Source organism: Xenopus laevis, chromosome 3L (genome assembly GCF_017654675.1).
Source record: "Xenopus laevis strain J_2021 chromosome 3L, Xenopus_laevis_v10.1, whole genome shotgun sequence".
Lineage (NCBI taxonomy): Eukaryota > Metazoa > Chordata > Amphibia > Anura > Pipidae > Xenopus > Xenopus laevis.
This window is the reverse complement of record NC_054375.1, coordinates 51,245,188-51,265,149: the sequence shown is the minus strand read 5'-3', so window position 1 is coordinate 51,265,149 and position 19,962 is coordinate 51,245,188. Positions and strand designations below refer to the sequence as shown.

The following is a 19,962-nucleotide window of genomic DNA, read 5'->3' as shown; positions in this document are numbered from 1 at the left end:
ACGAAGAAAACAGGTACCGGCACACAGGTGCAATTCAAGTAGGGGACTTAACCCTTACGTGTTTATTAAGTCGACACAATAAACACGTAAGGGTTAAGTCCCCTACTTGAATTGCACCTGTGTGCCGGTACCTGTTTTCTTCGTTGCTATAGAATCTGAATCATCTATGATTTTGTAATGAACCATTTCTACGCATCAAGTTTTCTTAAATTATTGAGGATAGTAATCGTCCCTATTAACTATGTTATTGGTAAGGAGGTTTTATATTCCAGTTCAAGGCTGTGTAATAAAGCTTGAATTCACAACAAGAGCGCTGTGAAAAAATGAAAGGATACGGAAATTGATCTGGAAAGTAGAAACATATGGAAGATATGGGGGAGATATAAAAATATGGAAGAAATAAAGGAAGGTGAAAGGTATATAATATAGGAGAGACGAAGCAGGAGTTTGATATGGAAAATATGAGGTGCAGAACTCAGTAAGAGCTGTGGAAAATAGTTGTACATAAAAAGACACAACATTTGCTACATTTCCTGTCCTTGGGAATAACTGTGCAAGCCAAACGTTTTCCATTGCTTACAGGTGCACACAATGACAGTTTGAATTCACAGGAATGTTACAAAACATATTTTATGGTCTCCCATTTCAACCATGTTTTAAGCTTTGCCAATGTATTCCTTGGAAAAACATCAAACACTGTACTGACTGGACCTTCGAATATTAAGGGCAAATACAGCCCAGAATAAAAATAGCATTGTTTAGCTAGAGTTACAGAATTGGGGTGCTATACTGATTCTCACAGCCAGCAGCCCTTTGTGTCAAATTAAAGACCACATTGAAACCCAAACTTTTAACTGTTGGGATACACTTGTGCAGCCATTCCCTTTCAAACTTTAATAGGCGCAATACATAGTGAAATGTTGAATACTTGATTTGCATGCACTCTACCAGGCTGGCAGCATACTGCTTATGTGATAGACAGACTCTGTCACATTCTATATCTATCTATTATCTTTCTATGTTTCTAATGCACAAGTTATCAAGCTGTGGGGCAAGCACCCTAGGGGACCCAAAGTAGTAGCTGGAAAGGAAAGCAGCTTAAAGTACCAGTAGGGTAGGTTTGTTGAGAATATTTATTTGATCTTATTATAGTCTCTTGGAGACTGTTCTTGGATGCTCATGGATGTCTATTGAAGTGGGATTTGGGTTAGAGAACTAGCCGGCAGTTCGCTTGCATGCAAATCTGCGGCAAAGATCATTTATGAAGGGAGGGTGGGGGTCTCGGCTGCATTGTCTGCAACCTGGCCCCCACGGTGTGTAGTTAAGTTACTGTGCCATACCTCATTATATATGTATGTGTCTTAGCTTTCAGGCACAACTACAATAGGAAGGGGTGAAATTTCCTCATGCAACTGCACATGTTTTATTTCATTATTTCTTTATCCCTATAAACAATTGTTGCTTTCACCCCCATAGACTTAATACACAAATTACTTAAGCAATTGATTTGGATTCTGTGCAGCCTGTTTGCAGTCCAGCACTAATCATGATACTTCTGGAAAACAAAATAATAATAATAATAATAAAGCTGCTTTTTATGTCTTTGATGTTTTGGCAAACCACCCAATTAATGAATTCCTTTACATAAAACCCTTGATAGCAGGCCAACGTTCTTAGGGCGAGTGGGCTGAGCGCAGTCTAAGGAGATAAGTGTCCTTTCTGAAAAAAAATTCAAACTCCACATGTGATTTAGATGATTGTCAGTGGACAGAGAATTTATGTTGGACATATGTGCCAGAATGAGTAGTAGCAAATAAAAGGGCTTTTATTTTTAAAACACGTGGTGCGTGGTTCACCACAGAACTCAATCACTTTTGCTTTGAATCATGTGGCTCTTGAGTCTCGAGTTTATCTGCAAATCTTTTTCTCCATTCATTATCAGATGTATATATGAAGCCAGTGGATACAATACAATAATATTTTGTTTACAGGGATAACATAAGGGCCAAACCATGCCTTGAACAAAGATTACTCCTTCACATTAGTCCCTTTCCCTGTGGAGCTTTGAATGGAATTTCGCTACCACAACAAACATATTTAACTTTTAATTTTTGTATAAGGATACTACCCTACCAAAACCTGAGAATCTGGAAATATATCTATGCTGAATTTATGTCATTTTCAACCCAAAGTTTCAATGCAATTTCTGCTTATGTCCCTTTATGAACTCTTCCCCATATATGTATGTATATTATATGTTCTACACATGTATAAAATATAAGGGCAGATTTACCAAGGGATCGAATGGTAAATTCGAATTTTCTAGTTTTTTTTTTTTGGTCAAAACTCACAATTTCGAGTTTAAAACCACCAACTCCAATTAGAATTTGAAATTCGAATCCGAGATTTATCATCCCCCTATCCTGGAAGTAACTCAAATACGATAGGGTCGCCATTCGAATTTTAGACATTTGAGTTTTTTCTTAAATAAAATACAATTCGAGTTTCGAGGTCATTCGAGTTCATTCGAGGTAAAAAGAACTCTAACATTTGACTTTTGATAAATCAGCCCCATAATATACATACATATATAGGGATGCTTTTGTATTTTTCCCTTGCTTTGGATCAAGCTATGAAATAGGCTGAATTTGCAATTATGTCAATTTCAAGACAAAGTTTCAATACAATTTCTGCCTATGTCCCTTTACTGAACTCTTCTCTCTCTTATTATATACCGTCCGTCAACCACAGGGAAGGCAAGCAAGTCTGTGCGACTGCCATTTAAAATTTTATTTTATAACCGCAACTTTGTTTACTGCTATTTAATTGTGAATGGTAGGTATACATTTACATAGTATAACCCATTTATTACAGTGGGACTTGCAGAAGGTTGGATGAGGCAGAAGACTGCCTACTAGGTGAGACAGACAATGCTCATGTCACTGGATTGTGCCATTAAACTTAATGTTCCCGATAAATGATCACACAGATGCTTGGAAGGAACTCTCGTAAGAGGAAACCATTTAGGAAATTATAGTTCTGAATTAAAACAAATTAGGAAGATGCAAAACAGCATAATCAAGTCACAAATCTTGTTTAACAGCTTACAATTATCTACTGACAACATTTTCATGCAGGCAGAAAATTTGCAGCTTTTCCAGCTGAATTTATTATTTTTAGCCAGTGGGTTAGTCGCAGGGATGCCAACATCATTCCAGTCAATGTCGAAAGATAACAGCAGGTATCTTATTGTTTTTGTCATGGCTCATTTTCTATCCCTATGCAGTTTCTACATTATGTAGTCACATTAGATTGTGATCACCTCGTAATGACAGCGAGGGGAACCTATAATCCTTGCCAACCTAGATCCTTTTGGGCGCAATAAGGGACTAGTCAGTTCTTTATATATGTATATATTCTATAAATAGCATTTAAACTACGGTAACAGTTGGAATGTTTAATATCTGCATGTTCTCTTGGTCCTAAGGCCTAAAAATATCCCAGTATTTACCCAGTTAATGCATGGCGGCTCTGCAAATTAAACTGAACTGAATAAGATAGTGGACTAATCCTGGAATTGTATTTAAATTGCATTGAATTGTAATATCACCAAATGTGCCTAAACTGTCTCTAAAATGGCATATATAATTATCAATGTTATAAAAGCACTGACATTATTTCTAAAGGGGTTGCATAAAAATGTCCTACTGCCTGAAAGGCTGGACCGAAGACTTAACAACCCTTATTTCAGATCTTAAAAAAAAAAACATGACTTCATATCTATTTTGGGATTGGAATTTCCATAGCCAGTCCTAAATATGTTCGACATGGATCCAGATGCAGGCCAGGAAAAATGAGTGCTTCTTAGTAAATGGATTAGCAATGGCGGAGTTCACTAATACATTCACTCACTACAGCAGAGGAGTACAATGCACATACTGTGTTAGGAGCCAAACCTCATTTGTACGTTGAATGGCCAATGGGCTGAAAGCCAGAAAATCTTGTGAACGCAATACTTAATAAGTAAATCAACATAACAAATGTTACCATAAATTCCCTCACCTGGCAACACATTCCTGGCCACTGCTCTTCTACATAAACATTGCCAGGATAGTTCCTAAATTCCTGAGTCCAGCTACCTAGCTATCATCCCTGGTAGACAACCAACTGCAAAATTCACTTCTTTGCTATCCATCAAGGAATCCAGCTCAAAGCAAGTATTCCCTGGAACCCCATATACAGTAACTACAGCCATCTTTAACAACTGTCATGCAAAATCTTTCACATGGCATCCAGGGATCCCTATACCAGGAACATGTCAGCATTTCTTACACGCTACATAGAACTTCCCAACTCATTTCCACCCAGTGCTGAGAAATGGCTGTAATTTCCATGTCATATAAATATTTATAATCCTTCATTGCATCTAAGCTTATCACTGCTATAAAACTGCAAGTTTGTCTAGACACAGGAATCACATAATTGCATGTACAAGATAACTATATAAATTCTATATATTAAAAAATATTGTAGGGACATGTAGCTTGCTTTGATTGTAACAGGTGTATTTTCCCATGGAAGCTACTCTATCCCTCATATGTGAAAAAAAGACACTAAGGGGATATTTACTAAACCTCGGTTTTTTTCTGGTCAAGTTTTTTTTGGGTGAAAAACTCAAATTTTTAGAAGTAAACAAAAATTCTAATTCATTATACTTGAAGCTGATAAAAGGCTGAATCTGAAAATCCTCCATCTCAAACCTGCCAAGGTCATGAAAAAGTCAATGGCAGATGCCCCTTTCACAATTTGAAGATATCGCGATCTACACTGGGGCTTACAGGCGATAACCCGAAAAAATCAAGAGGGCGGAAAACTCATACTTTATAGTTTTTGCTCGATTTTTTCGATTTTTATTTTTCCAGCACTGGATTTTTTAGGTTATTTTGTTAATAAAATAGTTAAAAATCATGGATGGGAGTTTGGTCGAGCATGGCTTAATTAAAAGATGAGATAGATTCAAGTTTTAGTAAATAACCCCCTAAGTTTCCCCAGGATCAGTAGCCCAATAAGGTATTTGCTTTTAAACAGGTGACCTGTAAATGCAACCTGCTGATTGGTTGCTATAGGTTACTGAACCTGGGCAAACTTAGTGCCTTTTGCTACATCACCCTCAATAAATCATAGAAAATGGCAATATAAGCTGCAAAGTCTAGAAATCTAGATCAAGCTAGGAGGCAATGATCTAGCACTGTGATCAGCATTTCAATATGCAGCATATATACAGGTATAGGGTCTATTATAAAGAATGTTTTGGATCACCAAATAGTTGAAACGTTAAATAAGCCCAATAGGATTGGTGGCTGTTCTGGAATCTCTGCCAAAAGCCTAATAAGTTAGAAACTTTGTATCTTTTTCTGGCTGTTCAGTGCATCTGAAAGAAAGTTGGGATTTTTCAGTAACAATGCGGGACTGCGGGTTCAGCTGTCAAAAGCAGGACTGTCCCGTTCAAAATGGGACAGTTGGGAGGTATGTGTAAAGTATATATAACTTTAAGTGTTTCCCCTCTTTCCCCTAATTGTGATAAACAAAGATTCACCTTCTGTAAAGCACATTATACTGTGTATGCGCTTTAATATACCTGGTGCCTAAAAAGTCTCGCTACTGGGTTAATATACATTAGTATCCATGCTAACAATGAGCTATATTCTGTCTGCCAGTCGGGCATGATGTGATGCAGACATACTGTGACTTTTATGTCCAACATTTAGTTCCTTCCTGTTATGACGTAGCTTCTAAGCAATATAAAAAGATAAGAAAGTCAATATTAGAATAGGCCCAGCTGTGTTTAAGTAATGTCAGAAGCTATACTATATCATCATATATCATAAATCAAGTTGTAAATGTGTTTATTTATTAATAGGTTCCCATAATTGGAACAGTAGAAACTGTAAGCCAATGCAATAGTTCCACAACTACTTCTCATGGACAATGCAGGCTTTCAGGACATCATAAATACTAAAGCAACTGTTACTCCCTTCCTATATGTGATGCAAATTGGTACTGTATTCCTTTAACAGTTTACATATTTTGGTATTCTAAATAAAGAAGCATTTGCATATAGTTATACACAAAATGATGAAGCCCTGTTGTTTCAGTATGCTATAGGATAATAAACTGAAATGAGACAGCACTCCCATGTGAATATTTTTAGTTGGCAATACATAACAGCTGTAACTTTTAGGGGCCCATTTATTAAACCTCTAATTTATCTGGTTGAGGTTTTAAAGGGGAAAATTCTAATTTTTCGTGAAAAAAAAAACCCTTGAATTTTAGAGATTTATTACACCCCAAAGCTGCTAAAAATACACGCCATTTCCAACCTGTTGAGTTTGTGTAGAAGTCAATGGCAGATGTCCCTGAAGTTGCTTCTTGACATTGTGATCTGTACTGGATAATCCGATAAAATCAGGGTTTTCATCTGATAATCCGAAAAAGTAGAGATTTCTGAGCATCAGTCGTATGATACAAATTGACGATTGATTTTGTTGAGATGTTTTTTCGCTCTGACTTTTTCAAGAAAAATGATTGATAATTAGGTCAATTTGTGGAAAGGAATTTGGTCGAACACTGCTGCCATCCTAATTGTGCATATTTGAGGATACAGGTATGTGAAACCTGTTATCCAGAACGCTCTGGATTACAGAATGGCCCATAGACTCCATTTTATCCAAATAATCCAGATTTTTACAAATGATTTCCTTTTTCTCTGTAATAATAAAACAGTATCTTGTACCTTATCCAAACTAAGATATAATGAATCCTTATTGGAAGCAAAACCAGCCTATTGGGTGTATTAAATATTTATATGTTTTTCTAGTAGACTTAAGGTATGAAGATCCAAATTACGGAAAGATCTGTTATCCGGAAACCCCCATACCTCCCATACCTGTACTATGAATATGCCTAACTCATGGGGACTTCCACAGTACTGTAGGGGACAAAAATGTTCTCTGTTTATGCTGAATCCTGAAAAATTACCATAAAGTATATTTATGCACCAAAGGCTTACAGCGCAATGGAAGGGATTGAGTACAACCCTAAGCAGGGAAAGCAAGTAGTTACTATTTACTTAATGTTTTCTCTTAAGCACATTACAGGCTAATTTATATATCATATTAAGTGATAAATATCCCAAAGTGACAGTTTAATATCAAGTCTGAAGCTTACTGTAAGCATATAAATTTACAATTTGTTAAACGTGAGTCATAATAACGCTAATTGCTACCTCTTAAAAGTACAGCATCATGCTGCTCCACCCTGCTACATCTTCCCAAATATAACTGGATACTAAGAGACTGGGTGAAATACAGATCACTGTTAAAAAACTCACTATACTGAAACAGCATTTGGGAGTATACCCTATACCTATGCTGTAAGTCTCCTATGCAATTGGATGAAAATCCCATTGCATGTACCACAACCTGCGTTTAATATCCAGAATTCATCAGCTAGGCTGACCTGATAGGGAATTGAAGCCTGTCTTTGCTTGTATGACTAATTAGGTTTTCTTTTTATTTATCCTATATGCCTGCTGGTCTACTGGTGCTCACCTTCTAAGCTGCAGGTCTAGGGGATTCCAGAAAACTATAGGTAATTATTTATTAAATGTACTTTTAAAATACTGGTATAGGAGATAACCTTGCCTCAAGCAAGGCCTCAGACCATATGTATGTATAACGAAAACATATATGATTGCACAGCAACTCGCTTGCATGTTAAATGGCAATGCACTATAAGCTATCATTTATATGCAAATATACAAAACTGTAGTGGATGTTTAATAAATCTTTTTCATGTTTTTTTTTCTTACAGTTATTTAGATAGTAATTGGGTTACTTCTGAGCTTCCTAATCAAAGGTTTTTTCCAGCTGCTCTAATTGGCTCTTCTAATTCACTTGCTCTAATTGGCTGATTCCAACATGAGTCAGCAATTTGCAATGCCCTGCTCACAAATGGTCGGGTTGTCTGCAGAAGGGACAATGTAAAGCACACTAATAATCCATCCACTATCCATCCACTATAATAGGATTCTTGTTGAAGGAATTCCAGTTCTCCTCTTGTAAGGATCCAAGCAGGTATAATAGAAATACATACACCATGTCCCAATTATGAAACGCAATCCTTTCCTTTGTTATGGTGTTATACATAGAATATTGAGACTGGTGCTATACTAGGCCCTATTTCTGGTGAATCAGATTATATGCCTCACCATGACCTGTAGGGTAGAGGCTAATTACCCTTCTAATTTTCTGAGACAAAAGAGTATGACTATTTAGACCTGGCCAAGCCCTGTTACAACCTCGATCATCTGATTTTCAAGGGGACCGGTCACCCAAATAAATTATTCAAAATCCTATTTTACCACGTTAGTCTAGCAAAATGAACTTTAATTACTTTATATAAATTATTTGAATCTTGTTTTCTTCAGTCTGGGAATTCATAATTATAGCAAGCAGACAGGAGCCATTTTGTAGACACTGTTATTAAGACAAGCCTTGCATCATCTCAGAATCTTGTTTGTGCACCAGAATGAGGGATCCGATGTCCATCCCAATGCCCTGGCTACACAATGGTGTAGAGAACAGGGGTGAAGAGAATAGGGGTGAAGAGAAAGGGGTGAAGAGAACGGGGGTGAAGAGAACGGGGGAATGTGGGGAGGGCAGTGACATCTAGGAAGTGCTGAATAGAAAGTGAAAGTAATTGCCTGCCCCGACTCTATGCCTAAGGCATAGAGGAGGGGCAGACAATATTTGATTGACAGCTGAGGTTTTTAAATGAGCTTACAACAGCTATGAATGCTTTAATAAAAAAATCGAAATTGGATTTCATGTTTAATTTGAAAAGGACTTTTATTATACAGATTTTTGTGTCTGGGTGACAGGTCCACTTTAAGGGGTTGTTCACTCTTAAAATTACTTTTAGTATGCTGAAGAGAGTGCTATTCTGAGACAACTTGCAATTGGCCTTCAGGTTTTACTATTTATGAGCATTATAAGTTTGTAGTGCATTTAAAATCAAGTCCCCCAGTAAGTCCATTGTGCACTTACCCTTAGCTCAGGAGCTCTAGTGAGAAAGCTGGGAGCTTTTAAGCCAACGAGTGCTGTATTTAAATGATTTAGCTGTTCAGCAGCTCTCTTGTTTTGAAATATTAGCAGTTATCTGGTTACTAGGGCCAAGATTACCCTAGCAACCCGGAAGTGGATTGAATGAGACAATGGAATATGACTAGGGTAGGGTTTGAATGGAATGAAGTAAGTAATAAAAAGCAACAATAATAATAAAATTGAAGTCTCACAGAGCAATAGGTTTTTGGCTGTTGGGGTTATTGACCCCCCCTCCCGCCCTATTTGAAAGCTGAAAAAAGTCAGAAGAGGAAGACAAATAATTAAAAAACTATAAAAATGGAAAATGAAGACCAATTGCAAAGTTGCTACAAATCAGTTGTTATATTTAATCCATGCCCACATTTGGTAAATCCTGCCCCTTTCCTGGTCTACAAACTGGGACAGTCCAACCTGAATAAGGGCAGTCAGGAGGTAGGAAAATAAGAAATGTTAAAGCACTAGCAGGCTCTAGGAACACAGTTTAAGAAACTGAAATTAATTTATCCGGCAGGAAACTGGGGAATTTGCAATGCAGCCGCTCGGCTTTTCAGCACGGAGCCCCCTAGACAGGAGGAGGGGAGGAGCCTTCTTTGCTCCTCACCAGATGAGTTGCCATGGTAACTTCTCTGTATTTAGCACTTACTGATGCTCTCAACAGGCATCTTGTGAACGGACCTATAATAATATATGTGCACAATTATGCCGTTTTTTTAATATGATCATTTTAGCTAGATATTTATATATATTTATATTCTGAACGTTTTATGTAGCTGGATGAAAAAGGAAAGGGTGCATTAGACAGCTTCCAACTACCATGAGCTGAATGTGCCTGGTAGGGTGTGGCACGTAAGATGCACCTTTTAGAAACATGATTTCTCAGCAACTATAACGCCTTCAAATTAACAGCAAATGGATTCCTATCTCCCATGGGACAAAGCACAAAGGATAAGGGATGGTACTACTCAAAACATATAAAGAAAAAGATAATATTTTTTTTATTATTCAATGAAATTGTAACATAAGAAAGGCATTGCTACTGTATTTTTTTATTTTTATAAATATTACATATATATTTAATAAAAACCTAAAAATGGGATTCTTCATTTTGTTACCACCTATGTAATATATTAATTATAGTACAGTAAAATGCAGAGGCTACTAAAAGGGCTTTTTTCTATAGGTCTGTGATTCATATGTACAATAGGAAATGAGCAGTTGCTACACCTTGGAAGCCTCATTTTTCATATAAGTAGCCAGAGCATGCCACATCTCATGCCAACCTTATGTGACTATTTATGGCTAAGGCTGTTTGCTTAATAGTCTATAGCCCCGTATTATGCATTCCTGCCATAAACTGCTGACTTAAATATTATTTGTTTATTTATTTTTTTCTAAAATGCCTAGGATTTGTTCTGTCATGATGCCAGCGTCACCTGCCTTTCTAAGATTAGGAGGGTGTATTTGGCAGCCTAATATAAATGCTTCTGAGGAAATCTAATCAACGTGCCTTGTACATACCCTGCCCTCTCTAATACATGAATGAAAAGGCAGCTTTAATTACTTATCCAATGGAAGCCGGTAACAACATAGTGCGTTTCTTTCCTGCACAGTACCACTAAGCCACAGCATGCATAGAGATGGAATTGGGGAGCAGGGCTTTGGGGGTGCAGCTGTACTGCAGACAAGGATTCAGTACATGTTTGGAGTTTTAATGAGCAGTATCTCCATATCTCTGCATGAAGCAGATCGATGGAGGTGCATGTATTTCCCCGCCTGCATTAATCCCACTATGAGTAATTTTTATTTCATGGGGATTCATGAAATACTATTGGGACACACACACACACACACACACACACACACACACACACACACACACACATATATATATATATATATATATATATATATATATATATATATATATATATATATATATATATATATATATATATATAAGATTAATGAATGTTCCCTCCACCTCCGAAAGAAAAAAAAAATTGAATAAAAGGCAATGATAATCTGCTAAATGGAGAGCCTGATAAATAGAAAAATATAATCCCATTGTGGACCAGGCAGTAAATCAGTGCCCCCCCCCCTTCTCAGCCCATGTTCCCTTTGTCTGATGTGCAGAGATGGAGTAGCCTCCTGCTCCACTCCCTGTGCATCCCCCCACCCTACAAAAGGTCTAATTAAATTCAGCAGAGACAAAGCCCAGCTGCACATCTTGCATGTGACAATAAAGGGCAGGCCTGCCAGGGGGCATGAAGGTTCTAGGCCTGCAGAGCATCGTCTTGCCCCTGTGATAAATCTCTGTCTACGCCCGGGGTATCAGCAGAAGAAGAGGAGAGTGGAAAAAGCCTCATCCCTAGCAGAAATGAAATGAAATGCAGCCCTGTGTTTCCTTGGGTGGTGCATGGAGGACCAGCCCCCTTGTAGATCTGTCATGTTTTAGTAGAGCCAGGGCAAGCCCAGTTCTAACACTGAGTGCCTATACCCTGCACAGCCCGACACTAGCCACAGGACAGGGCACTAGACAGAGAGCAGCCAGTAATAAGCCCACCAACCCCATCCACAAGCCTTATAATAAAGCATTGCACCTGCTGATGCCTTCAGCTCTGTGTCCTGGAATCCCAGTGTGTGTGTGTGTATGTGTGTGTATGTGTGAGTGTGTGTCTCTCTCTTTCTCTGCAGGACCACAATTCCCAGTATCCCCAGCAGCTCATTCTTAGCAACTCGGCGATTAAAGAAAATAAAAGACCGATTTCACCTACTCCTCTTAAATCCCTATAAATCTGGGCTAAAGAGACGGTAAAAGGCAACGGTCTCGCCCTTGTAAAGGTGCCAGACAGAATTTCTGAGACAGGGCAGAAAAAGAAAACAAAAATCGTGCGTAATAAGCTTGAGGCTGCGACAAATCGCACTGCTACACAAACCCGCTAATCTCCCGTGTCATTCTGTGAGAGGGCAGCGCTAGTATTGCGATGTGAAATAGCTGCCTCCCCGCATAGAAAGGATGGGGACTTACTGTTATCCTCGGAATGTTCTTCTTCCCCTGGTAAGACATGTTCTCTCTCGCCAATGTTCCTTTGCTTCCTCTGGATCTGCTTCCCCCGACTGATTTACAGCAGATCAGGTAGAGGGAGTTTATTTTTGTTCTTTAGCTGCCTGTAGACAATAGTAAATCCCTTATTGCAGTGCCAGCTGGGACTGTGAAAACAGAAGAGTGAGAGCTGATCGGAGCTCCTCCCTCACCAATCTCCAGCCACTTGCCTCACCCACTTTCCTGCTCTGCGTCCGCACTTCGCGTGTGCGCTCACCAGGGGGCGCTGTGTAGCCGACAGCCCAGCATTGAGCGCCATGCTACGTGTTGCACTGGATTACGTCTCATAAGGAAAGGATCCTTGGCTTTCTGGCCAGCGCTCATTGATAAGAAATACAGTGTTACATTGCAACATTCACATCCTGTGTCCAAGCCTCCTAACCCTTTTGTCACTGAATAGCTACAATGAAAATAAAAATACAAGATGTTATCTTTCACCCTGTGCAACTGTTGCAGATAGATGCATGTCATTGTTCTTGCACTCCAATCAGGCATTTACAATACAAGCACTTCTAACTGAAGCATCATGCTGATTTCTTGCTGTGCTGCATTTAAAATAGCAAACAGGTGCTTGTGCTCCTTGCTTCAATGGCCTGCTATGCCCAAAGCATGATACAATAATTGGGTAACCTTGCTTTTTCCAGAACTCATTAGTTAATAGTGCTGTGCCAGCAGAATTCTGCACTGAAATACGTTTCTCAAAAGGCAGATTTTTTTTATATTTAATTATGAAAACTGGCATGGGGCTAGACATACTGTCAGTTTCCCAGGTGCCTCGAGTCATGTGACTTGTGCTCTGATAAACTTCAGTCACTCTTTCCTGCTGTACTGTAATTGGAGTGATATCACCCCCCTTCCTTTTCCCTCCCCCCAGCAGCCTAACAACTGAACAATGGGAAGGTAACCAGCAGTGTCTGACTGGGATGCCAGGGGGCTACCAGAAAACTACTACTACAGAAGTCCATAGGCCCACTTTCCAAACTATTATTCCTCCTTTCCTTAACCTTTTTATTCTCCTAGTCTTTTATCTACTTACTATATTCTTCTTATATCTACTTATATTCTTCGTATATCTACTTCCTATATTCTTCCATTATTAAGCATTTTCCCCATAAAGAAATAGGTAATGACATGAAATAGGCTAAATGGTTAGAAGCAAGAGGGCCCACTGACACCTGGGCCCACATGGAGTTTTCCTGGTATCCCTGTGGGCCAGTCCGACACTGGTAACCAGATAGCAGCTCCCTTACACAAGATAACAGCTGCCTAGTAGATATAAGAACAGCGCTCAATAGTAAAATCCAGTTCCCACTGCGACACATTCAGTTACATTGAGTAAGAGAAACAACAGCCTGCCAGAAAGCAGTTCCATCCTAAAGTGCTGGCTCTTTCTGAAAGCACCTGACCAGTTAAAATGACCTGAGATGGCTGCCTACACGCCAATATTATAACTAAAAAAAAATACACTTGCTGAGTTAGGAATGAAATTTTATATTGTAGAGTGAATTATTTGCAGTGTACACAGTGTAATTTAGATAAAAACCACATCATAAAAATCATAACAGAATCCCTTTAACTAGCTAAACAACTAAAATCATTTTTAAACAATAGGGCCCCTGAAGGTCCCCAACAGCATCAATCAAACAGGACAAATTTTAGAGCATATGCTCCTTGTCAGCAATCAGCGTTTGGTGCACCAGGGCCCTCTTTTGGCAGTGTGGTTAGAAAAGAGGCACTGTGCAGGGTCCTATTGTTTCACATAGCTTGTGTTTGTGTTTAAGAGAGGATTAAATAAACAGCATTATGCCCTGAGTTTCAGGAAGAGGCACAGGGATTCGGCCAACCAGTAAAATGGCCTAGTGACAGTAATTATTGTAAGTCACAACTGCCACCTAAGATGTCAGGGCTGCTGGCAGTCACTGCTATTTAATTCTAGTGAGATGTACTTTGCTATTGTATAGATTTTACAGCAGGTTGCTACTCACTCAAAAAAGTTCCAGTGGCTACTTGGAGCAACAGTGATTCTGGAATAGCACAGTGTATTTTACATGTGGTGACTTGTATTTCTTTGGATGGGAGGGAAAGATTAGCGATTAGTTGTGGTGGTCGGGGGTTTTAAAACTTGCACTGGCTAATCGCCCCTTGAGTCACCAGCCTAAGCGACTGCAACTGTCTGATCTATCTACCCCTCCAATGGTAGTGGAGAAAACACTGACTCAGCCCCTACTGTCCAATTTGTGGGTGCATTGCAGGTAAAGCACACTCCTGTCAATGGGCACAAAGGGCAGTAAAGGGCCCTTTCAGCCATTAGACTTCATTTTAAAGGCTCCTTTATATTTCCTACACTTTGGCCTGGTCTTTGTTTAATTTAGCCATGAGAGTGGAAGAGAAAAGATCTCTGCTTCAGACAGGACTAACAAAGAACAAACAAACGGTGTTCAAGCCTTAGGACAAAGGCACACAGGCTGTTTCTACAGGCAGAGAAAAAACAGTGTGTTGCCATCCGATTCAAACTCACAGACTCGGTGTTAATCTTTAAACGCACGCACCGTCTGGACATTGACATGAGAATATATTTGGTTTGTGTATGCGTTTGCAGGCTAACACCATGTCTGTAGGAGCATTTGTAAGAAGCAGTGGATCAGCTTGCATTGGATTTTTCTCTGCCTGTGTTTTTACACAGCCTGGAGAAACATCTCTGTGTACCAGAAGCCTTATCTTGTACTGCGTATATTGTTGGCGCTATATAAATAAATGATGATGATGATGATAATAAAGGTCCTAACATAGTTTCACAACAAAGAAACATGATAATAAAGTGTTATTTCCATGCCAAGCTGTAACCTAAATACAACAAGGTCCTTTCCTGTAATCTGTGCACAGAAAATAAATCCTGATCACATACTTATTCACAATCTCCTATCTTTACCTCAAAGGCAAATCTCACTAAGATGGAAATCATGGCAGACGAGAAACCCCTTTGTGTTAATCATTGCACCCTCGCCCTACAACAAAGAAGATGCAGAAAGCTTCTCAGGGACCATATGCATTGCCTCTGCCTATATAAGCAAGGGAAGCTCATAATTATAACCACAGTAGGAGTCATAACATCATTATTGGCTGCTTCTTAAAGGGGCTTGTGAGCAAAGTGGGGGGCAGGGAAGCTAAAGGAAGCAGAGATGAGGCCCAGCACCATGGACAGCAGCTTGTTGTTCTAAAAAGATGTCTAAGGAAAAAAAATTCCCACGGGGATATATTAGTCATTATTTTCAGGCTCACAACACCACACCTCCAATATGGAACATAAATGTTAGACAATGACACATAGTATGAAGGATTTTAACCTACTTTCAATTACTGTGCAAGAAATTGAAATGTAACCATTGTTTATTAACTGGTCTCATTAAGATAGATAATTGGGACAAATATGGTAAATGGTCTTAGCTCACAATCAAAAATATGCAATAATAAGAATTAATACTCAATATGATGAAAAGATTTAGACCATTTGCCTATATTTAGAATGGATTCATCTGAAACAAGAGACCAAACACACGTTTTATTCCATTTTTGTAAAATCCCCGTATTGATTTTTTTTTTCTACGGGTTCATTGACTTTTTAAGAGCAGACATCTGTTTTGTGTTTTCACACCCAATCTGTATTGTGAAGAGAGAAATTTTAGGCTGTTATTCCAAGGCATGCATAAATTACATATGATATATAAATTACTAATTAGCTTTTATAGCATATTGCCTAACTGTTGCATAATTATCAATCAGTCGGGTATATTTTGCACAAGATTGTACATCATCCTGGCTTAACCCAAGGTAAATCACAATATAAAAACACTTTGTGGATTATGTAATAAAAGTCACCCAGGGACACATTTACTGTTGGTCGAATATTGAGGGTTAATTAACCTTCGATATTCGACCTTCCGCAATTCGTTCGATCGAACGATTCGAAGGATTTTAATCCATCGATCGAACGATTTTCCTTCGATCAAAAAATGCTTAGAAAGCCTATGAGGACCTTCCCCATAGGCTAACATTGGTACTCGGTAGGTTTTAGGCGGCGAAGTAGCTGGTCGAAGTTTTTTTTAAAGAGACAGTACTTCGACTATCGAATGGTCGAATAGTCGAACGATTTTTAGTTCGAATCGTTCGATTCAAAGTCGTAGTCGAAGGTCGAAGTAGCCAATTCGATGGTCGAAGTAGCCAAAAAAATACTTCAAAGTATTTTTTATTCTAATCCTTCACTCGAGCTAACTAAATGTGCCCCCAGTGTGCCCAGGAGCAGTAACCCATAGCAACCAATCAGTAGGTAAAATTTACTGGTCACCTCTTTAAAAGCAAACATCTTATTGGTTGCCATGGATTACTGCTCCTAGGCAAAGTGGGGCTCATTTATAACACTGGGCAAATTTCCCCATGGGTAGTAACCCATGGAAACAATCAAATATTTCCTTTCATTGCTTAACCTGCAGCTGGCAGAGGAAATTCATTAATTAATCTATAAATCGGTTGCTATGGGTTACTGCCCATGGGCAAATTGTTTATAAATGAGCCCCTAGGTCTTTTATTACAAATGGGGGTTAGAGCTGTGTCTCCAAGAAGAGTTTATATGAAAATCAGTTACATACACAGGCATATTGTAATGTTGGATACTGCTGCAAGAAAGCTATGGCAGTTCTAAACACCAGCCCTCTTTCATTAATGCCATGTCAACTTATACCCATTCAGGACCCCAATCTGCCCTAAACCCCTTCCTATCAAACATGTCTTAAATAAGAAATGGTGGTAGGGAAACAGGCATGATATACACAATATAAACAAAGTTGCCTTGAGCCTGTGATACATTATATAGCCTTTTATAGTTTTTACTAAAATAATGTCACCTGCCAAGTATGTAGTTGGCATCCTAGAGAGGGTTCATATAGTCAAATTTGTAATACCAAACTACATTTATTACATAGTTACATAGTTAAATTGGGTTGAAAAAAGACAAAATCCATCAAGTTCAACCCCTCCAAATGAAAACCCAGCATCCATACACACACCCCTCCCTACTTTTAATTAAATTTTATATACCCATACCTATACTAACTATAGAGTTTAGTATCACAATAGCCTTTGATATTATGTCTGTCCAAAAAATCATCCAAGCCATTCTTAAAGGCATTAACTGAATCAGCCATCACAACATCACCCGGCAGTGCATTCCACAACCTCACTGTCCTGACTGTGAAGAACCCCCTACGTTGCTTCAAATGAAAGTTCTTTTCTTCTAGTCTAAAGGTGTGGCCTCTGGTACGGTGATCCACTTTATGGGTAAAAAGGTCCCCTGCTATTTGTCTATAATGTCCTCTAATGTACTTGTAAAGTGTAATCATGTCCCCTCGCAAACGCCTTTTTTCCAGAGAAAACAACCCCAACCGTGACAGTCTACCCTCATAATTGAAGTCTTCCATCCCTCTAACCAATTTAGTTGCACGTCTCTGCACTCTCTCCAGCTCATTTATATCCCTCTTAAGGACTGGAGTCCAAAACTGCACTGCATACTCCAGATGAGGCCTTACCAGGGACCTATAAAGAGGCATAATTATGTTTTCATCCCTTGAGTTAATGCCCTTTTTTATGCAAGACAGAACTTTATTTGCTTTAGTAGCCACAGATTGACACTGCCCAGAATTAGACAACTTGTTATCTACAAAGAAACAGAAGAGTGAAAAAACGGAGGGGTTGACGCTATTGAATTGTCACTGCGAAAACTCAACTTTATAGGTTTATCGGATGAAAACCATTATTTATCAGATTATCCAGCACAGATCACGATGTCAAGAAACAACTTCAGGGACATCTGTTGTTGACTTCTACCCTACCTTGACAGGTTTGAGATGGAGTATTTTCACATTAGATTTTTAGTAGCTTTGGGGTATAAAAAAATTTCTAAAAATTAAGAGTTTTTTTCCTCTAAAAATTCAAGTTTTTTGCCCTTTAAAAACTCGACCAGAAACATTTGAGGTTTAATAAATGGGACCCTTAGTCACTAGTTTATAGCTTAGCTCCAGGAACTGAACTTCAATATCACACTCATCCACTCACTGCTTATGCTAAGATAATAATAATAATACCACTTATAAGGTCAAATATAAGGCTGAATGATACTTTGGGAAGAGTATCCTCTATTCATCCTGTTTATGAAGAGGGAAAAAAACTCCTAAATGGCTGTTGGCCCTCTTTTCACTCTTGTGTTTGCCTTGATAAACAAGGTAGTTCCCTCAGCATAACTGCAGCAGACAGGTGTGTGATATTGGATCTATTGTATTTTAGTGTTGAAGTTCCACCTGTTTAATATGTGAAAAAGAAGTCCCTAGACTGAAGTCCAAAAGAAACTTTGCTTGTGAAACGGCCTGTGTACATACAATGATAAGCCTCAAATTGATGGGATGTCATGTTCATAAGCGCATAATGCTCCAAAGAATACTATAACTTTTTAAAATCAGATTTATAACAGCCTTTTTCCCCACTATATTTATTAACCAGGATCCCATCAGCCCTATCTTCAACCTCTGCTAATCCACAAATAAAGTTAAAGCAAATTTATAGTGAACCTTTAAGCTGTATGGCTAAAAAAACACATCATTACACTGAATAGTACCGTATATTAGATCTACCCTGTGCCGAATCTGGACATTTAACAGAAACATCCATGATTAATGGATTCCCTCTAAGAGCTATCGTTAAGTGTATAGTACATTTAGGAAGCAGATGTTACAGAGAGCAAGAGCATGGACAATTTCATTCTTACATTTTGTACATAAGGTACAAAATCCAACTGAACATTAAGGGGCAGATTTATCAAGGGTCGAATTCCGAAGTGTAAAAAACGTCGAAATTCGACCATCTAATTGCATTATTTCGATATTCTAAGTCGAAGTCAATTTTTTTTTTAATCGAATTTGGCCATATTCGGTCGAAATCAAATCGTTGGGTCATACGATGAAATCCTTCGAATTGAACGATTCGAGCGATTTAATCGATCGAACGATTTGACTTCTAAAAACTTAGTCAAATGTTGGCTATAGGTTCTAGGAGGTCCCCATAGGCTAACATAGCAATTCGGCAGGTTTAAGGTGGTGAAGTGTCGATGTCGAACTTTTTAAAGAGACAGTACTTCGATTTTCGAAGCCGAACTTTTTTTTCGAATCAAAGTCGAATTTAGGCCTATTCGATGGTCGTAGTACCCAAAAAATGTTTCCAAATTCGAAGTTTTTAACTTCGTAAATTCACTTAGACCCTTAGTAAATCTGTCCCTAAATGTGACAGTGTTTATAATGCCTTTAAAGTCAGTGGTCTATTTTTACTGCAGTTTAGTAGTAAAGCCACTGGTTGGGGACCACTGTCTTAGAGGGTTTTTCCATGGTAGTACAAAAAATATTTCAGGAAATGGAATCCAAAATATAGTATAAATATTTTATATCTTTATATAAGGGATGCAACAAATTCAGGAATCAGGATCAGTTTAGGATTTAACCAAATGTCAGCAATGTCAATGTCTATGTGACACATTTTTATGTTAGAATTAGAGTTTAAATTCATTATGCTTTTCAACTTCATTTATGGTGGACCATACTGTATTCGTCAGATTCCAAAAACTATAGATTCTGTGCATCCCTCATAACTGTATATAAA

The 19,962-nt window shown here is 38.4% G+C and overlaps 1 protein-coding gene across 2 annotated transcripts in view; it reads right to left on the bottom strand.

Moving 5' to 3' along the window:
• The window catches only part of dpysl3.L (dihydropyrimidinase like 3 L homeolog), a 96,877-nt gene that overhangs the window by 41,830 nt on the left and 35,085 nt on the right, over positions 1-19,962 (bottom strand). Inside the window, 1 exon segment of one of the 2 annotated variants that reach the window (NM_001094498.1) lies at positions 12,193-12,350. The exons of the other annotated variant lie outside the window; for it this stretch is intronic. Coding sequence (NP_001087967.1) covers positions 12,193-12,231 — 39 coding nt within the window. The 5' untranslated portion in view covers positions 12,232-12,350. 2 annotated transcript variants of the gene reach the window in all.